We start from the raw sequence: 24795 nt of genomic DNA, 5'->3' as shown, positions 1-24795 counted from the left end.
TATTCTTTGGTTTTTAACTTCTGAAACCACAGCAGAAATCTGCCCTCTGTCTCTCAAAGTTTACTGTGAGAAAGTTCTACAAATTTTACAATCTCTACCTGGTGGTCAGGATGAAGGCAGTAAATGCAAATTTTTTGAGGATCGTCTGAATGTAGTCTCAGCTTGCATCATGAATATCAATGTCTAAACAGAGATCTCATGTAGACATGTTGAGAAGGTGAAATCATGTTAATTCTGAAGAAAAATGTCTGTCAAGTAGGCCAGAAATAGGAATACTGAGCAGAGCTCAGGTAGACTCCCTTCACACGACGTGCAGTAGAAAAGCTGAGTCTGGAGCCTCTGTGGTGAGGGTTCTAAAGGGTGCTGTCACTTGATTTGGGCCTTTTCAAATGACTAGGACGAGCTAATAAAGTGAATTTTATTTTCTCCATTAACTTCAATATTATGTTCTTTCTAGACTACTCTAGATAAGTATTGAAACACAGGAAATCCTTTGGCAGGGTAAAGAAGAAACTCTGAACAATGCTACTGCCATATAAGCTCCTCTTCCATGCTAGACTAAAGCTAATATACAAATCAAGAACTTTTGTTTTTGAACATGCTGGAGGAGGCAGGGCCATGGTAGATGAAAAGAAGAGACTTGACTAAGGAAATGGGAGGGATGCCTGGAAGAGAGGCAGTCTGAAGCAACCTTACGGATGGACCAAAAGAGGTCAGAGAAGAGGCAGAGATCAGGACGAAGGGAGCGCACCCAAAAGGACAAAGAACACAGTCCAGCGGAAGCATGGATGAAAACTGATAAGAGGCTGAGGGGAGGGCAATATAGGGATCGTAAGCTCCAACAACAAGGCACTTAAAGCACAAGAGCCAGTCAAAAAGGACCCTCCACAAGATTAGATCACTCTGAGCGATCATGAGAGATGAGGAGAATGGCCAACTAGAGGAGAGGCCCATAGGCAGAAGTCACTGCTCAGTTTAAGGAAGGTGGGATTTGTGAGGTTTCCAGCATTGGGGAGGATGCACGTTTGGGCCCACCAAATGAAAATGTATGGAGGGGGCAGAATTGAGGAAATGTAAGTTAATAGTAGGAAGTTGTGAAGAAGACAGGGAATGGTAGCAAGACAAATGAGGCAGACAGCTAGGGCAATATCAAGAGACTAGCAATCACCGACTGAGATAGAGAAATACATTATATAAAAAGTGACCAATATCAGAGACCATGGACCATGAGGGGACCACATGGGGCAGACTCAGGATGGGAATCTGACAGGCAGAATTAGCCGAGGGCTCCAAGGCCTAAACAAATACGATACGAAAGGGCCAACTGTAGCTTGTAGGAAGCCTCTAGAAGAGAAAATGGTGAGGAACGGAGACAGGGGAAATGAGGGCAGTGGAAGTCATTGGGAGAGGTATGATTATGAAATTGATATTTAAAGTAATTCTGCAACACATCTTCTTGCTTGGTGATGCTGTTATGTTATGATGAGATAAAAACTTAAAAATCAAGACAAATTATTTGAAAAAAGAATTACATTGCTTGGCCATTATATTTCTTGAGGATGATATAAATTGAACTGAATTGTGAATTCTTCCCTAGACTGTTGACTGTGCTACCCCCCGCAAGTTAAAGGTTAACAATGAGGTACTCAGAACTGAAGTGAGTGGTCGTTTCACCTGACTCAGCTGTTCCTAAGGATGACTACAGTGCTTGTCACAAGGATTACTTACCTCCCTTTGAGTCACTCAGGCCTCAGACAACTAGCATGACAATTGCCCTTTCATTATTGTTCAAATGCAAGTACAATAGCAGGTTACATCTAGAATTTGAACTACAATGTTAATTAAACATCAACATAAATCGCATAATTTGTTGACCAATACAAAAATTGTAAGTTATTGACCAATGTGCGCCCCATCTGCGCCAATATACAGGTTTGAACATTTTAATCCTCTGTATTTCAAAAGAACACATGGCAGCAGAAAAGCAACAAATGATAATCTAGGAGGTTACAGATTTAGAAATATTTAGTGCTTAGAACAAAAACTCTCCTTATCTAAAAGAGGAACCTAGAAATAACTGAGAAAAGACTGTAAAAATAGAAGGATGATGTAGCACAGCACTCCATCACTGACAATGTCAACATTTCTAACTGTGAAATGTGTTTTTTCTCAATCAAATAAAAATAAATATATACATACACACACACACACACACACATATATATATATATATATATTGTGCACATAACAGTCTAGCTTACCAGTTTTAGGTCTCCACGGCTATTAGCAATACAACTTTCTTCCACAAGCTCATTAACCTTTTTTTCTAATTGCCTGATCTTTTCTTCGGGACTGAATATGTAGAGAATAAAAGAGAAAAACACAGGAAATAATGTAAGAACAAAATACTATTGTCTATTACTACTGTCTAATCAAAAGAAGCTCATATCATTAGAAAGTACCCCTCCAATACAATGACAATTAACACTGTTTATAGTGAATTAATAAAATGCACAACCAGTAGGAAAATAACAGGAAACATGTTATCTCACAAATACAATACAAAACGCAGGCATATTGACCTGCATCTAAAGAGATACACACAAATTAAAAAATACTGAAAAAGTTGAGGCTAGAGAGCACCCTGCCACTGACAACTGGACATTGTAAAGAGATAATTAGAAGCCAGCAACACCAGAGCCAGGATCCGGTCACCTGCTAGCAAGGTATGAAGCCAATAACTCATCACACTATATCAAGCACTAAAAGCACACTTTATACCCCCAATATATGGCTAATGACACAAAGCTTTCAGGGCCACTACAGTCTAAATGCTCATACTCACAAATTGGAAGAAACTGGCTTACTAAGATAGGGAAGAAACTGATTACAGTCTGGTTGTCAGCTGTGATTGAAACCGTCCAAGGCTGAAGTAAACTAACCCACAAAGGTGAAATGGTTTCTGTGAAGAATCCATGGCTCAGCCTAGAAGGCTTTTTCACAAGTAGATGAACCTTCATCCAAGAAAATGTATGTGGTGGGCATGCAAACCAGAACTACAAACACTCCCACTCTCATTATTATGTTACTAGTACTTTGAAATGGATGCTGGCACGTAACAGACAACAGAGGTGTGCAGGATGTGTCATCAAAAAGTGAAAAGTCTATGCCTTTGGAATGCCCTTCAACTGAGCTCTAACAGAATGTATTTGTAATCAATTAACTTTAGGTGGGTACAAGGGAGAAGAGAAGGAGGAGAAATACAAACGTGTGCATTGACGTCTCACCCTTTGATGAACTAGTAAAGCATACAAATGATAAGAGGGGGATACTTACAACAGTATCTTTTAAAAGGTCTCAATTAGGAAATAACTATGGCAGTAACAATTTTAATCACCATCACCCTACTTCCCTTACCCTCAGGTGATAAATCATTATTCTGCTATGTATCACCAACTATCTTTTACAGGGTCTTTGTATTGTTTGTATTTCTTCAAACCAGCCTAAGAGACTGATTAGAGTTCAGTGTTTGTGGGAAATCTTATGGAAGAGCTAGACTCAGAGGAGAATCCATTGACACAAATCCTGTACCATGGGGTTAGTAGAAAGTAGTAAACAGTGCAGGTGGATTTCGGACTTCATCCAAATACGAGGATATTTCAGTTACCCCAATGATACACAAAGTCACAGAGATTATGTGCAAAACTGTATTTGGTCACTTTCATTTTACTTTTGTTTACAATGTATGGTTTAGTCATTTTCTATTCTGCGCTCTGGATCAGGTCCACAATCATCAAAATGATATTGCCTGTCTTGAAATCTATGTTGGCATTGTACCTGGTAAATGAGATATTTAGGATGTTGTTTGTACATCATACATGCTGTTTGTTTAGTAACAATGAGCATAGTCTTGACTTTGGCCAGAAACCTAAAAAAACAGATAACTCAGCAGTTAAGGCACAGCAGATGTCAAAAGAAGATATTTTACAAATGGTATAGCAAGGAATACAATGGGTTCACAGACCACAAGAAATTGTTCAAAATTTAGTAGAAAGCATCATCTAGGAATGTAGGAACTGTTATGTGGAGATGACACAGTGATCAAACACACTGAGCATGACCCTGCTCCATTTATGAGGCGCCCTAGGAAAGTAAACATGTATATCATTCAACGGCTAGTCACATTATCAAAAATGCTTCAGTGGCCAGATTACTAAAGTACAGAAGTGCCTGTTTGCACCCACTTTTTACACTCTTAGCACACTTCTGTGTTGAAGAAGGAGCAGCAGACACGTGCATAGCACCTTCTGTAATAACCATAGCCTAGATGCACAAGTCACACTCATTTGATATGAATGGGGCATTCCCTTATTTCCATGGAGGCATTGTTTTATGCACATGAAGAACTCGGCCTCACTGGAGTCACACAAACTGTGCCCCATCTAAGAAGTTGCACACCGTTTATGAGCCGGCATGTGTGGTCCCAAAGGCCCTCTAGAAATCCTGCTCACAGGTGCTAAGCAATTGGTTAAATCCCCCGCAAGGAGGCTGGATTCCTGTCAACCTCCTCCAATGAAAGTAAGGTTCACCTGCAGTGAAAGGCAGAGCGGTGGTTGAAGCGGCAGCCTTGTCATTCACTGCTGCAATCGGTTTCATCGAGTTAGTATATGGGCCTTTTATTTTTGTGCAGCAGGACGCATGGTTCTGGTCTGGGTGCATGGTCCTGACCCTTACCGGCGCAACTAGGGTGCACACAACCACAAACAGGACTGTAGATCCAACCAGTAATCAGGCATCAGGGTTTGGAAAAAATGATTATGATATAAATGATATGCTATTTCTTAATGTGTTAACTGTTGTGATAGTACCACCATTTTTTAAGGTTGCTTGATGCTTTTAGACTCAAATAAAATTAACGCAATGATTTATTTTAAAAGTTATACATACGTATCTTCATTTTTTATTTCCAAAGGAGGGGCAGGACCTCTTGACTGACCAAGGGGATCAAATGAGGCTCCTGTGAAGAAAAAGGAATAAATGTATAACAATAGGCATCAAGTAACACAGGCAACATCAGCTTTGAATGAAAAACAGGAAACTCTACCTCTGAAAGGTGTTTTGGTGAAGCCAGCTGCACGAACTGCGGTCATTGGTCGGGCAACTCCATCCTTTAGAGAAAAAGAAAAATCTTGATTATTTTCCACAGATCTATTTTGTATCTTGCCAAGCGAGTACATACCAACATCTTAGGTGCCAGATGATGGTCCTTAAAGGCCACGCCATGTCAGGATTTCGGTATAACTGTCCATGAGGGATGTCATCTACAGTTTACCCATATCTTTTGCTCGACTGTTCCCTCTTTTTTGGACTTCAGTTGAAGAATGAGATCTATATTTTGCCTATATCCTGAAGTGGTATGCAATGAACATACCCGTAAAACTCAATTTGCTAAATTAACTTGTAGTGTCACTGACCACGCCTGCCAGAACGTACAAGATGTATATGGATTATTTATTGAAGGTGTACCCAACCATGTAACTCCTGTGTATGTGGGCAGAAGCTTCACATGGGCACTGTGATTTCTTTAAAGAAGGCCACAGCAGGCGTGTTTTACTACCACTGATTGGCCACAGCCTGCCATGAGTGCTGGGTTTACCAGTATCTTGCACAGACCAAGCCTAGAAGCTGTTGTGTGTTTTATCCACTATAACACAATAAATATTTGAGGATCTCTTGGCAATGGAGCCCCTGGCGGCACAAGCTGGGGCGGGCGTACCAGGGCCTCGACGTCTATGGGCAGATCCACTATCGCACTCTACGCGGATGACCTCTTACTATTCCTAGCAGACACAGCCTTACTGGGGGCAAAGTCCCTGCTGCGGGCCCTAAGTAGAGTGGCTGGCTTAAAAGTCAATTAGGCGAAATCATGTCTCTTCCCGGTGCGCAAGGGCAGACTACAGAAGGGGTGAAATGGGAGGAGAGATGTTTGCCCTACTTAGGTACGCTTATTTATCACAAGCAGGAAGATATTCTTGAGAGGAACATGGGGAAGGCAATCAGGGGGTCCAGGGCTAACTTAGAATTCTGGGGAACCTTGCCGTTATCAGTCGCGGGACGGGTGGTGCTTCTTAAAATGGTGACCCTACCGTGTCTACTATACTTCTTCAGGGCCTGCCGATCTGGGTTCCGGCAGCCTTTTTTAAACAGCGCAGAGCGATGGTCACCTCTTTTTTGTGGGGTAAGGGCAGACGCAGAGTAGCCCTAGATACACTCATGAGACCTGTGGAAAAGTAAATTTTGCCATGTTCTGTGTCCCTACGTGTCATCCATCATATGTATGACATATGTTATGATCAATATGCATATGTTATTCCCCATGTCCGATTCAAGACACAATTATAGTTGTGTCCACCTCTGGTATGTCATTTCCCAGTCCTCATGAGTAATATGAATACCAGGCCTATGTAAAGCTACGTTGCCACGTTTCTCAGTGTGCACGTTATTTCATTATAAAGTCCCCGTTTCCAGGCCTCAACAGGGCCCGGACATCAGATTCAGCTCCTGTCTCCTGAACCCTTGCTGAGGAGCGATTCAGCCCCCACCTGTATCCTCGACCTTTCACTTACTTCCTGCCTCGCAGTGCCCGGTGCAGCTTGGCTCTGCCTCTGAGTCTGCCAAGACTATGTTATGATTCCAGTTATCAGTTTAGTCCTCCTTCTCTGCATTCCTAAGCTACTGAACTACATCAATAGTTTCCGTCATTGTCTAGCCTATGCGGCTCCATATTAAGAGAAATACTGTATTTAATGGTCATTTAATATTCTTCATCACGCACTACATGTAGAATAAATGCATGCTCTAGTCTTAGAGTCAATTAGCTTTTCCCCTCATGACTTCTAGTTTATATCAACATGTTCCCTAAACATCAGATACTAGATAGGGTTTAGGTACATGTCGCTCCGACCCTCCAGACTTTAGTCTCTGCTCCTAGCACAGAGTTCATAGCCCCCAGCTTCTCCTAGTAACACGTCATTACCAGTTTGCGCGCACCACCAGGTTAGAGGTCCCGGCTCCTTAGGTAGCCCCCTCCTATGTTTCCGCCCATTCATGACATATTCTGTTACGTTTGCATCACATGTCTGAGTTACACCTTCTTTTTACTCTTATCTTTCGCGACTGCTACGCGTCACGCCTTCTGCTCCACCCACTGCTACGCCTACTGCAATGTAATGCAATGTAATGCTATGTGTTTGCGCTATGTATATATGCTCATGTATTGTTATTAAAAGTCAGCGCGCTCATCCCAGCCCCAGCAGCTGCTGGGCCCTGTCATCCTATTCCTATGCAGGTTGTCCTGTTCCTGTCCTTATGCTGTATTAAACCTGCGAAAACTCCTACTACCTCGAATCTTGACTCTTATTTATTGAGCTATCTGTTATTCATTCATTCATTCAAAAATAGATCCGGTATTATTTATTTATATACCACATAATGGCGCCCGAATAGGGACTTGCCCTTTCCCCACGCGTCGGTGAAGCCACGCCGACCCCCTGACCCTCTGCAGTCGTGACGGAACTCTTCTGCGCAGTGGCAGATATTTCTGCTCAAGTATCCCTCAGGCCCACGGAGGAGACGGAGGAGGCGCTCCAGCATCCAGACGAGACGGTGGAGGAACGCGGCGAGTCCCGACCAGAGCCCAAGCCAAGAGTCCAAGGTCCGAGGTATCCGGAGGTCCACCCGTAACTGAAGTCCGAAGTCCGAAGTTCGTCGTCGTAGCAGTCCAGTCCAGTCCGAGGCCTTCCGTTCTTGCTGCCCGGTGAGTACCGTTACTGGGGTGGTATCTAGACAGGGTCAATTTAATTGACTCTGGTCTGTGGGTTGGTGGTACACAGTCCCACAAACGAAGTGTCCACTTCGGTGGATACGGGTCCTGACGTGTCTCTTTAAAGAGACCGGTAAGTTTCGTACTGTTTCAGCAGTGCATCTAGTTTCTGTTCTAGTCAGTTTCTGTTCTCGAGAAAATTCATGTGTTCTGTTCTCAGTATTTCCAGGTAGTATTCTGTTCGAACTGTTATTTTAAATGTTTTTCATGTATTTTAATGTCGTGGTATGAATGGGAAATAGGTATCGTGTTCATTGTGTATTGTATTGTGTCTAGATTACAGTTCAGTCATGCCCATATTTTCCAAGTTACGTCAGTTAAAAACTAGAAAGGGTCTGCTGGAAGCAGCAGTTCCCGTCCCGCCCAGGGACAGTCCAGGTCACTTTATGTATCAGAAGCATGGCATAAGCGCCATATTGTATCTAGATTTATGGGTAGAATATACCAAACAGTTAGAAGAAAAGTATAGGTGGCCCGTATCGGGTACATGGGATGCCGAATGCATCATGCGAGTAGAGGAGGCATTATGGAAAAAGAAAGCCAGACAATCACAGAAAGATGCCATCGAGTTATGGCGCAAAGAAGCTCATAAAAGAACCGAAAGAGAAATCAGAAAGTCAGAACTAAGTAGAGAATTCCAAGAACGAGCCCAAGAAAGAGAATTAATCGAGATAGGTGAACGAGTTAGAACTGAGCAATTAGACAGACAGAGGAATGCCCTCATTAAGGGTATGTATCCTCTTCTTGCTGAGGGCTTGCCAAAAGCGACCCCAGAGGCATCCAGTAACTTTCCGCCACCACTAGTTCCGACCAAACTACGTCACAAACCGACCGCAGCTGATATTTTTATTTCGTCCTATCTGGACGACACAGTCCCCGAATATGCAAATCCTGTTCGCGCTCCGCCAGTCCCTGTAAATCAGGTAATTCCTGCTCCTCCAGACACCGGGGTGCCCTTAACAGCCCCCCCGGGTCAGCCCGCCATACAAGTCCAGCCCACGTTACAATTACCGACCCTGCCAGGACGAAAAGCATCAGTTGATGATTCTAGTTTAGGGGCCGCAGGAGGAGGTCTTCCTCAAACTCCGCCGCCATACAAGCGTTTATCAGCACTCGAATTACATGCTCAAGCATCACAGCGTACTCCCAAGAGTAATAAGTCTGTTGCAGAAATCAGGCAAACCCTTGGCGAATGTGTCTATGACCCAGTTCCAGGCGAGTTTAATATGGTTTTATATTCCGTAAGCGTAAGGAGAGTGACCGAGTATCTAGTCACCTTGCCGAATATGAAAGAAGATCTAGACAGGATATATCGTTTCATCCGTACAGGGGATGACCCACAAAGTATTAGTGATGCCATGTCTCAAAGGAAAGCCGAGATTCAGCGCATGATATTAAAGTTCTTAATTAACTGTCTAATAAGAGAACAAGATTACCCGTCTAAAGACCCGGAAGAAATGAAAACTCTGACAAAATGGAGTGATAATATAGCCGAAGGAAAGCACAATACCATTGGTGCCATGGAGAGTATGTACAAGAAAATCCGTAGAGAGATAATAAAGATACACGAACAGCGTAAAGCAGCACAAGTAAGCGAGAAAGAAAGTACCTCTGATCCTGAAGAGGAAGACGATGAGAATACTGCCAGAATAGCGTATGTAGGAAAACCTAGATTTCCAGATCGCCATTTACGCCTAGAACACAAGAAAGTTTTCCATCATTCAGCACCAGAACAAGGTTCCCTAGAACAAGTATTCCAAGCTACCGATCACATTCTGAAATCACGAATCGGTTATAGTGAGTTAAGTACCATGCATGAACAGGAACTAGTTCGGTCAGCAGTCCGATGGATTACTGATCCTACCACTTTTCCAGACGAAATAGTGGCACAAATGTTTCTGAAAATGCCCCCAGCCGAGCAGCGACTGGTGGGTATGTATATGATTCAGCACCTCATTACTCTGTATGAGGGTCAGCACTCTGATCCAGGTCCGTTACATGATATCCTGAACGAGTTACTCCAGTATAGATGGAGAGGTCTAGGTACCGATTTAATTAGTGTCATTTTAGAACAACGTCATAAATATAGAACGTTTCTGAACCCGCATTTTGTTCATGTCTCACCCCCAGAAAGTAAATCATTCTACATAGACAGACAGAATCCGTTACGAGAAGTCCACCCAGTCAGAGGAGCGGGTGGCGAAATGCAGCGAGTGTTTGTATACACTCCAATCACAAAGATGGAACTCCTCGAAATGAAGAAATTAATTCCCTGTCATGACAAAGATCCAGCAGGGTTCCATAGAGAATTAAAAGACATGCTCCGTATGGGAGAATACACTTACCCGGATATAATTAAAATGTTAAAGGTTCTGTTACCCGCAGGGGTGTATGAAAAGCTAAAGGAAAAAGAATGGGAGGTGGGAGAGAAAAAGATAGATTGGGCAGTCCTAGAAGCTGAAGATAAGATACGTGTACCAGGTACTGGTCTTGGAGATAAATGTAAAGAATTACCAGAATTATTAATTCAAGTTTTACCCAGATTATTAACAACGAGAAAAGAAGACTGGGATGCAATCTCAGCCTGTAAACAGAAACAAGATGAAGATATTAGTGATTTTTATTCTAGGTTTGAAAAGTGCTTTAGTATCAACAGTGGCCTCAAGACAAGTAGTGAGTCATACCCTCACCTTTTCGTTACCAAATTAGTCGAGAATTCAAGTCCACAAGTTAGAAACCGAGTTCTGAAAGTCGAAAGCACCTGGCAAGCAAATACTCCGTCCCAGATGTTGCAGATGCTTCAGTACCACCAGAATAGAATCAGGGAAGAGCAAGAACACGAAAGAAAACGTATGAAAGACACGAAAATGAAAGTGCTAGTTGCACAATCTGTTCCTCAAGACAGTCAGAAGAGGGGTCAGAATCAAGCCAGTCATCCTGCAGCTCCCGTTAAAGGGAACTGCAATTATTGTAAACAGCCAGGTCATTTTATAAATGAGTGTGCAGTTCTGAAACATAACATAGCTACTGGTAAGACTAAAGAAAGACCACGTCCGCCTAGACAAGAACAAGTTTCACAGACTCCTCCGTCACAGAATGCACCACAGACAGTTACAGTACCGCAGCCTATTGCTGCAACACAGCATGTTACATCGCAGATGTACCAGTATGCACAGTCTGAGTATCCAGAGTACCAGCCATATTCATGAAACAGCCTAGAGAGGGAGGTAGGCTTGCCTCTCATCGAGATACCTGTAGATCAAGAAGGTCCCTATGTTCACAGTCAAGTATTAGGGAAAGACAGAAAGTTTTTGATTGATACAGGGGCAAGTAGGACCACAATTAGTCATGCCGAAGTTCCAGGGGCTCCGCTCTCAGGCTCAAGAAATGTTTCCCTTGGATTTTCAGGAAAGCCTATCGTTAATGAGATTTCAAAGCCAGTCACTCTAGAAGTAGGTCCATTGTCCCGCACTACTGATCTGTTACTTACTAAGTCATGCCCAGAAAATCTATTAGGCATTAAAACACTGAAAGAGTTAGGTGCCGTTATATGTTGTTCCCCAGAGGGAATACGTCTGTTCCTACGTGACTTTAAGGGTCACTATGTATTACGAGATTTTGATTCCAGACTGTCTAAAGTTCCGCAGCATTTATGGGCGCAAGGTCCAACTGATGTAGGTTACATGCAAATCACACCCCATCGTGTGACCCTGAAACCAGGTGTAGTGTTACCACGAATCAGGCAGTATAGATTGCCACCTGAGGCTGTAGCAGCCTTATCCAAAATTATAGACGAGCTCATGGCTCAAGGAGTAGTTGTAGAAACTGACTCCAATGTATGTAACTCTCCGATCATTCCAGTTATGAAACGTACTGATCCAAATGCACCCCCAGTATATCGATTAGTGATTGATTTACGAGAACTTAACAAATGTATTATTCCTCAGTACCCAGTTGTCCCAGATATCTCTTCCCTGTTAACAGCCATTGATTCCGAAGCCATGTTCTTCACTGTCATAGACCTCAAGAACGCATTTTTTAGTGTTCCCATCCATCCAGACAGCCAGTTTCTTTTCGGATTTTGTTTAAATGGAAGGAGCTATATGTTTACACGAGCTCCTCAAGGTTTCACAGAAAGCCCTAGTATTTACAGTCAAGCACTTAAGAGACAACTAGATAATATTCACATGCCAACTGACACTGCGCTGCTCCAGTATGTCGATGATCTACTGATCACAGCCCGTTCTGAACGTGATTGCGAGCGAGCGTCACTTACAGTCTTGTATTTCCTAGCCGAGATGGGGCACAAGGTGTCCCCTTCGAAGCTTCAATTCTGTGTCCAGCAAGTGGTCTACTTAGGACACTTACTGTCCAAGAGGGGTAGGCAGTTGACACCAGACCGTATCCAGTTAATAGCGAGTCTTCCTCAGCCCAAGACACAGAAGGAGGTACGTGCTTTTATCGGCCTTACTTCTTATTGCAGACAATGGATTCCTCAGTATGCATTTCTAGCCAAGCCACTGATACAGTTAACGACACAGGAGGCAGCCGTATCGACTGTTCTCCCTTGGACATCTGAACATACACTTAGTTTCAACGAGTTAAAGAAAGCTTTATGCCAAGCTCCAGTTCTAGCTACACCGAACTACAGTAAGCCTTTTACACTTTTCGTTACTGAACGTGAAGGTACAGCATTATCTGTTCTTACACAAGACCAAGCAGGACAATACAAGCCCTGTGCTTATTTTTCGAGCACACTAGATCCTGTAGCCCAGGCTCTGCCTGCGTGCCTCAAGTCAGTTGCAGCCACAGCACTAGCTATCAGACAAAGTGATTCCATAGTTTTAGGACATACCTTGACAGTACAAGTCCCACACTCCGTGGAAGTTCTTTTAAACCGAACACAAACACAACACTTGACAATTGCACGTTTAACAGGTTATGAATTGACACTGTTCCAACCACACATAGATATTAGGCGCTGCAACGTCCTGAATCCTGCTACACTGTTACCATCAGCTAGTTCAAATTCTGCCACACATGATTGTGTGGAAGTAGTCAACATTATGACAAAGCCAAGACAAGACCTGACAGACATTCCGTTACCAGATCCTGACCTGACACTTTATGTGGATGGTTCATGTATGAGGACTAGTACAGGAGAACTAGTAGCCGCGTATGCAGTGACTACTGACACCGAAGTTATTAAGACACACCGTATTGATACCCTGTCCGCTCAAGCAGCAGAGCTAGTTGCTCTGACACAAGCCTGTATACATGCCAAGAACTTGAAAGTTAATGTTTACACAGATTCACGCTACGCATTTGGAGTTGTACACGATTTTGGAGTGCTCTGGCAGGAGAGAGGTTTCATGACTTCTCATGGAACCAAGATTCAGCATGGTATCCTTATCCAAGCTCTGTTAGATGCCATACACTTACCGACATCTATCGCTATCATGAAATGCAAAGCACATACGAAAGTTACTGACATTATTTCTCAAGGTAATGATCTAGCAGATCGCACAGCCAAGCTTACAGCACAGACTCCAGACATTCCAGTTAACATGACACACACTCCAGATCCGACTACATGTATGACAGTTAAGGACCCTACTCAAGATGTCATAGATATCCAGTTACATGCTACTCCCGATGAAATCAAGAAGTGGTCTGAACAAGGAGGGGTCCAGACAGATCAAGGATGGTTAACAAAGGGTAGAACCACATGGTTTCTCCCCGACTCTATGGTTCAAGTCATCATTAATACCGCACATAGTCCAGCACATTTAGGAGAAAAAGCAATGTTAGACAGTATCCAGAACATTTGGTTCAACAAGCATTTACGAGCTGCAGCCAAGCAGAAAGTCCGTACCTGTATGATATGTTGTCAGTTTAATCCAGGTAAAAGTGTCCCGGTGGAACAAGGGGGATTCCAGCCTCCTGACCACCCTTTTGAAGTCCTCCAGATGGATTATATTCAGATGGAGCGATGTCGAGGTTTCAAGTATGTTCTTGTAGTTGTATGCGCTTTGTCCAGATGGACAGAAGCATATCCAGTCCCAGATTACACAGCCGCGACCACTGCCAAGCAGTTGGTTCGTGAATTTTTCCCTCGATATGGACTCCCTAGAGTCGTATATTCTGATAACGGTCAGCCATTCTCATCTGAACTGATGAAGCACGTTTCCCTGTTGTTGGGGTACCAGTGGAAGTTTCATTGTGTACGCCATCCTGAAGCAGCCGGTCTGGTCGAGAGACATAATCAGACTCTGAAAATCCGAATTGCCAAAATATGTAAAGATAAGGGTGTGGACTGGCTAGTAGCTCTGCCAGTTGCTTTGTTTTATATGCGCATGGTCGCACATTCCAGATCAGGTCTGTCCCCGTATGAGGTCGTATTCGGCCGGCCCCCTAACATGTGGGGTACTCCTAGACCCCGAAGTATTACTGATGTTTCATGTAATATGCTGACAGATTACCTAGCTTCCTTGATGTCTGCCCTCAACTCATGTCGTTCACAGGTTGCCGCCGCATTTCCAGACAATACCGAGGTGGCACCGCATGAAATCGTTCCAGGTTCGATGGTGCTCGTCCGGAACTTTGACAGATCAAGTCCGCTGGAGCCTCGTTGGAAAGAGCCCCGACAGGTCCTCCTCACCACCCGTACAGCCGTGAAGTTGGAAGGACGCAAGGGCTGGGTGCACCTTTCTCATGTTAAACTTTTTAAAGGACTGAAACCCGTCTTTAAAAACATTTCCCAGGATATCAAGACTTGTCAAAACATTGTTCCTAAGGACTGTCCCGCAAATGACATTGACACAACCCCTCCCTTGTTAGAGAAAACTCCGCAACAGGAGTATAAGCAAAAACTCCGGTCTAGTAAAATAAGTCAGTCAGTTTGATTGTATAAGTCCTCCCCTAGGTGAAACGGTTAGACTGTTTCTGACATGTATAAAATAGACCCCCATAGTGAGAGAGTTAGTCAAAACTCAAACCGATGTATCGTTTTTCTAAGTTTCATATTATTCATCAGCATAATGATTTCCTGCACTAGTTACGCATTTTTCCTGTGTTTTCCAGTTCCTCATGTAAATAAGTCTTCTAATGTTACAGTAGAGCACACGTTTAGTGATCTGCCTCCTCACGAATATTCATACCGCCTCGCTATGCGCAATAACTCATTTATCCGCATGTTACATTACTCACACCAGACCAGCAATGCCACTAATTGTTGGGTGTGTGGTCGACTCCCCCCTTTCCAGACGTCAAAGGGAGTTCTGCCACTTTTTCCTTATCCTTTTTCACATAATGGTTCGTGTGGAGCATGGTCCACGTTAACGTCATCCTCAACAGATATGTCTTTTCTTAACAGTACATGTTTCCCAGACAAGCAAGGTTTCCCCCACAGAACAGGTTTAGATCTAGAAAATGAAGTGTATAATTTAGGTAACTATTCTTCGAATTTCATGGTCCTGAATGTTCAGTCTGATACTACTCCAGACTCACCTGCTATTTCAGTATTACCAGTCAAAGGCGAATTATGTGTTCGTAATTATGGTTCTGTACACGTAGGACATAGTGATTGTACTACTATTATCCAGTATAGTGACAGTGGGAAATCTATTTTTAAAGCTTCACGTCATTCTTATTTTGTTTGTGGTCAAACCGCATATGTTCATCTGCCCCTCGATTGGGAGGGAACCTGTTACATTGCCTTCCTACTGCCACCTGTTTTCCTAGCCCCACCTGACTACTATAGGAATTCCTTCCTAGTACATACTAGACACAAGAGAAACCTCCCGATTGTCGATTATACTGAAACTGCTGCAGAGCAATTCATTGATATTGATAAAGGTGTGTTCCCTTATTTAGGTACAGTTGTAAATAGTAAGCTAATCCGTAGGTTAACAAGAACCCTTGAAGCTGTAGTAGATGAGACTGCCTCCGCTCTAGGTAACTTAACCGAAGAGCAATCCTTTATGAGAATTGTTGTGCTCCAGAATCGTCTCGTCCTTGACGTCATACTGGCCGATAGGGGCGGGGCCTGTAGAGTCATCGGATCCAGTTGTTGCATTTTTATTCCAAATAACGCGCCGTCTGTTTATTCAGCTATAACCAGACTCCATAAAATAGCCCATCTATTACACCAAGATCCAGGCACCTGGACATGGTCCGGTTGGTTCTGGAATATAATTTCCGTCTGGGGATGGAAAGTCCTGTCCTTTCTAGGTATCGCAGTAGCGATCATATTCAGCTGCTGCCTCTGTATACAATGTGGCCCTGCGATTTGCGGCATGTGTGCTACCTCTTGTATTCCTAGTCCCAAGCCCCGTTCTAAATCCCGTTCCAAGACAATTCGAGATGAACAAATGGTACTGTATGAAATGATAGATGGTATCATGAATATTGATGTTTCCTGATGGAAACGTAGTGACAAGGAGGGAATGTGGAAAAGTAAATTTTGCCATGTTCTGTGTCCCTACGTGTCATCCATCATATGTATGACATATGTTATGATCAATATGCATATGTTATTCCCCATGTCCGATTCAAGACACAATTATAGTTGTGTCCACCTCTGGTATGTCATTTCCCAGTCCTCATGAGTAATATGAATACCAGGCCTATGTAAAGCTACGTTGCCACGTTTCTCAGTGTGCACGTTATTTCATTATAAAGTCCCCGTTTCCAGGCCTCAACAGGGCCCGGACATCAGATTCAGCTCCTGTCTCCTGAACCCTTGCTGAGGAGCGATTCAGCCCCCACCTGTATCCTCGACCTTTCACTTACTTCCTGCCTCGCAGTGCCCGGTGCAGCTTGGCTCTGCCTCTGAGTCTGCCAAGACTATGTTATGATTCCAGTTATCAGTTTAGTCCTCCTTCTCTGCATTCCTAAGCTACTGAACTACATCAATAGTTTCCGTCATTGTCTAGCCTATGCGGCTCCATATTAAGAGAAATACTGTATTTAATGGTCATTTAATATTCTTCATCACGCACTACATGTAGAATAAATGCATGCTCTAGTCTTAGAGTCAATTAGCTTTTCCCCTCATGACTTCTAGTTTATATCAACATGTTCCCTAAACATCAGATACTAGATAGGGTTTAGGTACATGTCGCTCCGACCCTCCAGACTTTAGTCTCTGCTCCTAGCACAGAGTTCATAGCCCCCAGCTTCTCCTAGTAACACGTCATTACCAGTTTGCGCGCACCACCAGGTTAGAGGTCCCGGCTCCTTAGGTAGCCCCCTCCTATGTTTCCGCCCATTCATGACATATTCTGTTACGTTTGCATCACATGTCTGAGTTACACCTTCTTTTTACTCTTATCTTTCGCGACTGCTACGCGTCACGCCTTCTGCTCCACCCACTGCTACGCCTACTGCAATGTAATGCAATGTAATGCTATGTGTTTGCGCTATGTATATATGCTCATGTATTGTTATTAAAAGTCAGCGCGCTCATCCCAGCCCCAGCAGCTGCTGGGCCCTGTCATCCTATTCCTATGCAGGTTGTCCTGTTCCTGTCCTTATGCTGTATTAAACCTGCGAAAACTCCTACTACCTCGAATCTTGACTCTTATTTATTGAGCTATCTGTTATTCATTCATTCATTCAAAAATAGATCCGGTATTATTTATTTATATACCACAGAGAGAGGGCTGGCGGTCCTGGACGATGAATTGTATTATCTAGCAGCCCAGTTTCAGTGGCTTACACAGTGGGTGGCGAGGGCCACTAGGGACCTGGAGAGATGTGGGGTCCCCTGATGCTCCTATCCCGCATAGTGCTACGGCTCCCGCACGGGACCATACACCTTACCTTGGAGTTTGCCACAGCCCGGAAATGCTGGAACAGATCCCTGCGGAGACTAGCTATAGGGACCCCTTATGCATCTGAAATATCACTGAGGATGTGCAGGGCCCTGCCACATGGGGGCAACTGGCAGAAATTGGAGACCTGGGAACAGCAGGGGTTACTGACAATGGGGGACCTTTATGAGGAGTGAGCCCTGATACCTTTTGACGACCTACGAGCCAGGTATGATCTACTAGGCGGTGACTTTCTGCAATACATTGCACTCACAACAGCCATTAGAAAACAATGAAAAACGGGCCTTACAGAGCCACCCACTTCCATGGGGTGCCAATATGTAGTGATGGCAGTGGGCACCATAAAGGCGGTGACATGTCTCTATAGGCGCATGACACAAGAATCCCTGTCTCCCATGGCAGCCCTGAAGCTTAAATGGGAAACGGACATAAGGAAGGACATCCCAGATGCAGCATGGAGCGGGATAGTAGAGTGGGCCTGGAAAAGCACAAGAAATACGTGATTTCAATTAGTGCACTTTCACATACTTCATAGAGCATATCTAACACCAGCCCGCTTGCCCAAATATTTCCCGACCCAACCAGTGTCCTGCCCGTGGTACGCAATAGCTGAAGCAAATTTTAAACACATGTTGTGAGACTGTCCATCTCTTGCCCCCTTTTGGAGGGAGGTGATGGCCTTGTTGATGGATGTAACTGATAGAGACCTATAACCCTCCATGGCACATTGTATCCTACATTGGTTCCCCCACACCTCAAAGAACAAAATCACTAGCAAATTTATTGATTTGGGATTCCTATTGGCCAAAAGAACAATAACCACCCATTGGAAAGCGAAAAAGGGCCCTAGTATAGATAAGTGGAATGCAGAATTCCAAAAGTGGGCTGAGTGTGAGGGTACTATCCGTTTACAAATTGCACATAGAACGGGCAGTGAGAAGGCGTTGGAGAGGTTGAGAACCTGGGAGAGGCTAGTTATGGAACTTATAGCCCATGAGGTTGCAGATGATGATGTCCTGGTGGTTGGCCCCGAGGCACACAAGGCATAACAAAGCAGTCGGTAGGGTCACACTCTACATTATCGGCACAGAGCTGCACTCGATCCACATGTGAGACACTTAACATCATAGCACTTTCGTTGGCCCTGTTGCATAGAACACTCATGGTATTAGCCCCCAAGGGCAGTAGCGAATGCTCCAATGTGAAACGCCTGGGGCGGGTGGGGAAGGAGGGGGTGGTTGGGGGTACCTGAGTTGGGATTGGGGTTAGGGTCAGTTGGGAACGGACACTAGAGCGGCACCCACTCACAAACTGCGCCAGGACCGGAAGGTTGAGACGGCTGCAGACAACATTGGGGTATGCCGATGTACAAGATTGTTTTGACTCTTACTTGTGCTGAACTGTGTGATGGCAGCACAACAATAAAAAGTATGGTTAAGAATCTCTCTAATGGCAACTACGAATCATATAATTTTTGGGAGGTATACATTTTGCTTTGGTTTAGTTAAGAGCTATTTCTATTTTTCTATGAGAGAGTAAAAGTGTTCCTTTAGCTCCATTGACCTGAATTTGATTAGTGGCTGACGTATGCTAAATTGCCTCATCTATAGATTAATTGACCTCTTTGTAATTTCCCGAGTGACAGAAACGCAAAACTATAAACAGTGTCAACAACCTAATTTGGCTGTCTAAATCATTCTTTTGGGGAACAGTGTAGAGTGCTACTTCAAAGAACAGGAAGTGGCTCCTCAACCCTCTCTCTGTCTAACTGATGACTCTGCCTACCTGTAGCAAAGCAAAGTAACTGAGCAAGACTCAAATGCATGAGCTACTCGGAACTTCCAAACTATATTCCACAATATTTTGCGAATGTCCATAATGCTGAAAAAGGTTATATGAATCAGGCAAGTGTCAAAGTCCCAGAGATAAATGGATTAAAAAGATTTAGGCTTTCAGCTACAAGAATTGCTGCAGAGTGCCCACAAAACTTGTATCAGTTTTGAAGAAGAAGCATACCCAACGTCATGCCCCCTATGCAAATTAGTCTGACACTGTGCATCACGGGAACAGTCCAGCCCGAACTGCCAAGCTATTTCTTCCCTGATGACATTAGGTACCAAGTCACCTGGTGCATGTGGTGCATCAAAAGCATTGAGCGCCAGGCTACCTAGCATATGGGTGCCAATCCATAAGTCTTATTTTTTTTTTTAAACAAACTTTATTAAGCATTTATGAATCATACACAGTACAAACAATCGTATGGGTCTGAGAGGCTCCAGTCCATCAGTCTATGTGTTTGCATAACATTTTCTCCAAACGTTGTAATATTTGGCCCACAATATGACAATCCATGTGGAATTTGCTGCGTCTACTCACCCTATGCTAAATGGCTGCTTCTAATGCCTTTTCGCTATCATTTCGTTTGGCCTCCCTGTGCCTCACAGTTCATTCATATCCTGCCCAGTGTGCAAACTCCCCTCTCCATCTACCTCTATGGGGACTTCCCTTTGCCTTCCAGTGTCTAGTGATGTCCCTTTTTGCCAGTATGAGACCCAAGTCCTGAAATTTACTTGTGATCTTATTCCTGGAGTTATGTGGTAATTTATGCAACAGGCATTATCCCGGGGTCATATTCGCCTCTTTTTCTGTTTTTCAGTAAGTATTTCCATCACTTCCTTCCAGAAGATCCCTGCCTCTGGGCATTCCCAGAACATATGTTAAAATTCCACTCCCTCCTCCCCATAACGAGGACAAGCCGCCGTTGTCGTGTTGAAGTACTTATTGATGCGCCCTGGGGTGAGGTACGCTCCGTGAAAGACATAAAAAAATTACCAGCTGGAATCTAGCGTTCGTAGTAATCTTGCTGACCCACTCTGTCAGTACACCCCATTCTTTCTCTTCTATTGGATCCCCCAGGTCCCCTTCCCATTTCCATTGTAGTTCAGTGAGGGGGTGAGTGTCGCCCGACTCAGTCTTCTATACAGGCAAGTTACCACCTTAAAAGTCCCTGCTGCCACTACCACATATTGGCACCCTTCAGCCTGCCAACGGTGGCTCAGGAAGTCCGCTCCCCCAGTGCCTATGTATCTCTGCAGTCAAGGCCGCATGTAGCAGGAAGTCTCCCCCGGTATCTCATATCTCTCACTGAACACATCAAAGGGCAATAAATTGCCCTCCTCATAACCAGTTCATAAGCCTTATGCCATGCCATTGTGCACCAAGGGTGCAAAGTCATCAGCACTATGGGGTGCCACTTCTAGAGGACGGGACATGTTATAGCTCCTCTCCTTTTGCAAAAATGGCCTCATTATTTGTTTGTTCTCAACACCCCCCTGCTTAAAGCACCCTAGAAAGTTTCCTAGTTATGATCTGCTGTAGAACTAATCTAACATGGGGTTCAAACCTTCAGTTCATGGCAGCCAGGCCATTGTGTTCTTGGTACAAGGCTGCTAGGCAGATGGGGAACAAGCTTCTGCTGAACTCACCATACAGTCTCTAAACCCAACCTAAGAGACAAAGATAAAGACACCTGCCTACCCCTGCTCGGTGCATGTCATGCTCCCAGAATGCCCACTGCACCTCATCCTAAAAAAACAGATGTACTCTTTATCCTTTGTACCATTTAGTGCAATATCACTAATGCATAATCACTAAATACATGGAATAAACGCACAAAATAATTCACAGAAAGGAAACGCCCTGCTGCTTGCTTCAATAACAAACCACTTAGGTGTATAGTCTGCCATTCCAGCAGCAAGCAAAGCAGTCTTGCTTACACACATTCTTTAAGCCAAGCCAGAGGCACAGAATTAGGCAGCAGAATTTCTAAACATACACATAAAATGCCCATTCAACCTGTATTCAAAGCCAGTCGATGAACGTACAAATGGGTCAATTACTTGTACTGCAAAAATTAATTGTTACATAACACTTAAAGGACTTTATTTGAACATACATTTATAACAGTTCAACTGAGCTGTACACAAAACAAGATTGCATGTTATTAAAAAAAGTCTTCATACAAACCTTAATATTAAGTCACAGTCTTTTTGCAGAAGAACCAGGAGGAAACATACAGAGCACTCAGGAAATGTAGGAGAGTATTTGAACCAGGTGCTCCAAACAGCAATTAAGACTCCTCTGCACAATACAGGAGCACACCCAAAATACTTTGTTCATTGGTCATACTGTTCATTTAACTGAAAGGACTGGAGTCATAATATTCTTGTGTATATTCTCTTGATGTCACTCACACTCATTGAGCACTTCACTTTTGGCAGCAGTTTTATAAATAAATGATATTCTTCTGAACAAATGTAGTGATTTAATAATTTAATATTTGATGCTGTCATACACCCATTGTTTAATTTAGCATACACTTTGTTTTGTGTGTAGAATCATTAAACTGTGTATACATATAAGTTCAAATAACTTCATTTAAGTGTCTCATTATAATAAATTTTACGCACTACAATTAAATAATACATGTTTACTTTCAGTCATTGGGTTCACTTAATACATGGGCTGGTGGGGGCATTGTTATTTTTATACACTGACTGTGTTTACTGTTTCGACCCTCTTCAGACAATGAAAGAACCTAATCCCAAATGTTGGCAAAATTAGGGAGAATGTAGCAAAGTATAGTAACATTTGTACATATCAAGGATTTTGAGTTTTCCAGATGTATTTTATACAATGAAGCTAAATCCACACGGGTGTTTCAAAACAATGGGGGAAATTAAATGTATTCAAGGTTTGCTGTCTACCACAGAAATGAACAAGTAATAAACAAATGCTGTGTGGTTATGTACCTGCACAGATCCAGTCATTGGTCTTCCAAGCGAAGAGGTCAACGGCAACCTCCCCTAATTAAAAAACAAACATTTATTATGTGTTTTAGTTTCTCTATTTTAAAAATACTTAACTGACAGCATGAACACAAAATGAGAAAAAAAACTTGAAATATGGGATGTTGCAGGTTTGTTCATTGGATTACAGGTGTTCTTGTCATTCTTTTATGAACCATAGAGGGCAATTATATGAGTCATAAAAATACATAGACATCTGAATAAATGTATCTAACTATGTTACAAATATTGGAGATACATATTATGTTATATTATATACATATACATATAGTACTCTGTAAACTTTTGAAAAATTATAAATACATTTCCCTACTTTAACCCCCTCCCCTGCTGGTGACGGAACCGCTCCATCATCAGACACGGCCACGATGTGCTGATGACGGAGCGGTTCTGTCATGGCCCGCTCGGAGCGCCTGCGCGGCAGTGATTCCGCGCCTGCGCTGAGCGTTCTTAAGAGCGGGCGGGGCCGTGACGGAACCGCTCCGTCATAAGCACAGCGCAACCACGTCTCGTGACGGAGCGGTTCCGTCACGAGTACGCGAGCGCCGTGCGGCCCCCCCCACCCCCTTAGCGCTGCGGCGGAATTGCCGCCGCAGCAAAGGGGTTAATAAAGTGGAAATAGGTAGGGAACAACAATAAAACCTATTACTTACCTACATCTAAGGCTCTATCCCAGAAGACAGTCAAAGTGTGGTAAAAACGACATGGCTGCCTTTTACTTTTGAAATGGGAGCCATTAGCTGTCAACTAGTTTGGAAAATACCCAGTGCAGTTTGCAGGTTACCTTGAATCATGGGATTAATGACACCTGGCGAAGAGCCAGAACTTGCAGCCAACCACCAACAGCCCCAATTGGATCTGGGTTCAAAGTTATATCCAGATCATTTCACAAATAGTAGTGACAAAGGTGGGGACACCAGCCTGCTCGAGCATGGCAGTTAGACCAGTCAGCCATAGTGTAGTCTAAACCTTTGCTTTCACCCTCCTATTTATCTGAATTCATTTTTGCTGGCCTTGGGATTCTGTGCACTTTACCATTGTTAACCAGTGCTAAAGTTCTGGTACTCACTCCCTAAAACATGGTAAAATTGTCTTACACCCAATTGGCATATATAATTTACTTATTAGTCCATAGTAAAGTGGCATATCATTTATCCAGGACCTGTCAATTAAATGCTACTAGTGGGTCTGCACCACATATTTTGCTACCCACTTAAGTTGCCCTTTAAATCATGCCCTAAGTTTGTCATTGAAGCCTGTATGTAGTTTTAAATTGCCAAATCGACTTGGCAAAATACCCCCCTTGCAAAGACTAAAACACCTATTACATTACATATAAGCCACCCCTAAGGTGGGCCGCAGATAGCCAATAGGGCAGGGTGCACTGTCATTAAAAGTTTGGACATGTACTTTTAAGTTTTACATGTCTTGGTAGAGAAAAACTCACAAGTTCGTTTTTCACTACTGGGAGACCTATCTGTCCCATAGGACAACATTGGGCTGCTTATTACATTTAATAAGTTCTAACTTTTGATTGGGAGCAGGTAGTAAATTCATGTTTGGTATCTGAGAATTTGTCATTTAAATTACTGTTTAATGGCAAAGTTAGATTTTAAGTCACAATTTCGAAAATGCCACTGTTACAAAGTTGACATTTACCTGCCCTAATTATTTGGTGCCGGCAGCTTGTTCCTGGGCCATATGCCTGGTGGTAGTTGACAGATAGACTTTGAATATTCCTCCCAGACAGCAGCACAATAGAGGGAATTATGTGTACATGGATGGGCCATCTATGGCAGAATGGGGGGGGGGTGGCTGGGCTGGGTACAGCCTTACTTGCAAATCAATAGGCTGTGCCTTGCCTTCACACAAATAACTTCACACGAAACCATTGTGCATGCACCCAGGCTAGAGTCAGGGCAGGGAGGCAGGAAACGTCAAGCACATCAAAGAGAATTTCCAGAACTTTATCTGACTTCAAAGAAGGCACCAGGTATAAAAGTAAGATGCCGAGGCCCACTCTTTGCTTCACTTTCTGGACCTGCCGGAGGGCTCTCAGAGGACTTCCTGCTGCTGTGGCCTGCTGTGTACTGCAGATGGCTGCTTTGTTGCACCTGGAAAACCGGCCTTGAACCCATTGATGCATGAATGAATGAATGAATGAAAGTGTTGCTTACAAAGCGCACTGTCACTCCTGGAGGAGCATCCC

General features: G+C 43.5%; 1 protein-coding gene across 2 annotated transcripts in view; it reads right to left on the bottom strand.

The window, feature by feature from the left end:
* IFT88 (intraflagellar transport 88) overlaps positions 1 to 24795 on the bottom strand; it is a 473307-nt gene that overhangs the window by 361986 nt on the left and 86526 nt on the right. For both annotated transcript variants that reach the window (XM_078657075.1, XM_078657076.1), the window contains exons 5-8: positions 22530 to 22583; positions 5105 to 5168; positions 4948 to 5017; positions 2262 to 2352 (exon numbers count right to left, since the gene is read on the bottom strand). In XM_078657075.1, coding sequence (XP_078513201.1) covers positions 2262 to 2352; positions 4948 to 5017; positions 5105 to 5168; positions 22530 to 22583 — 279 coding nt within the window. The remainder of the gene's footprint in view (positions 1 to 2261; positions 2353 to 4947; positions 5018 to 5104; positions 5169 to 22529; positions 22584 to 24795) is intronic.

The sequence above is a fragment of the Lissotriton helveticus genome, chromosome 8 (genome assembly GCF_964261635.1).
Source record: "Lissotriton helveticus chromosome 8, aLisHel1.1, whole genome shotgun sequence".
Lineage (NCBI taxonomy): Eukaryota > Metazoa > Chordata > Amphibia > Caudata > Salamandridae > Lissotriton > Lissotriton helveticus.
Note: the sequence above shows the minus strand (reverse complement) of the source record. Positions and strands in the feature narration are given on the sequence as shown.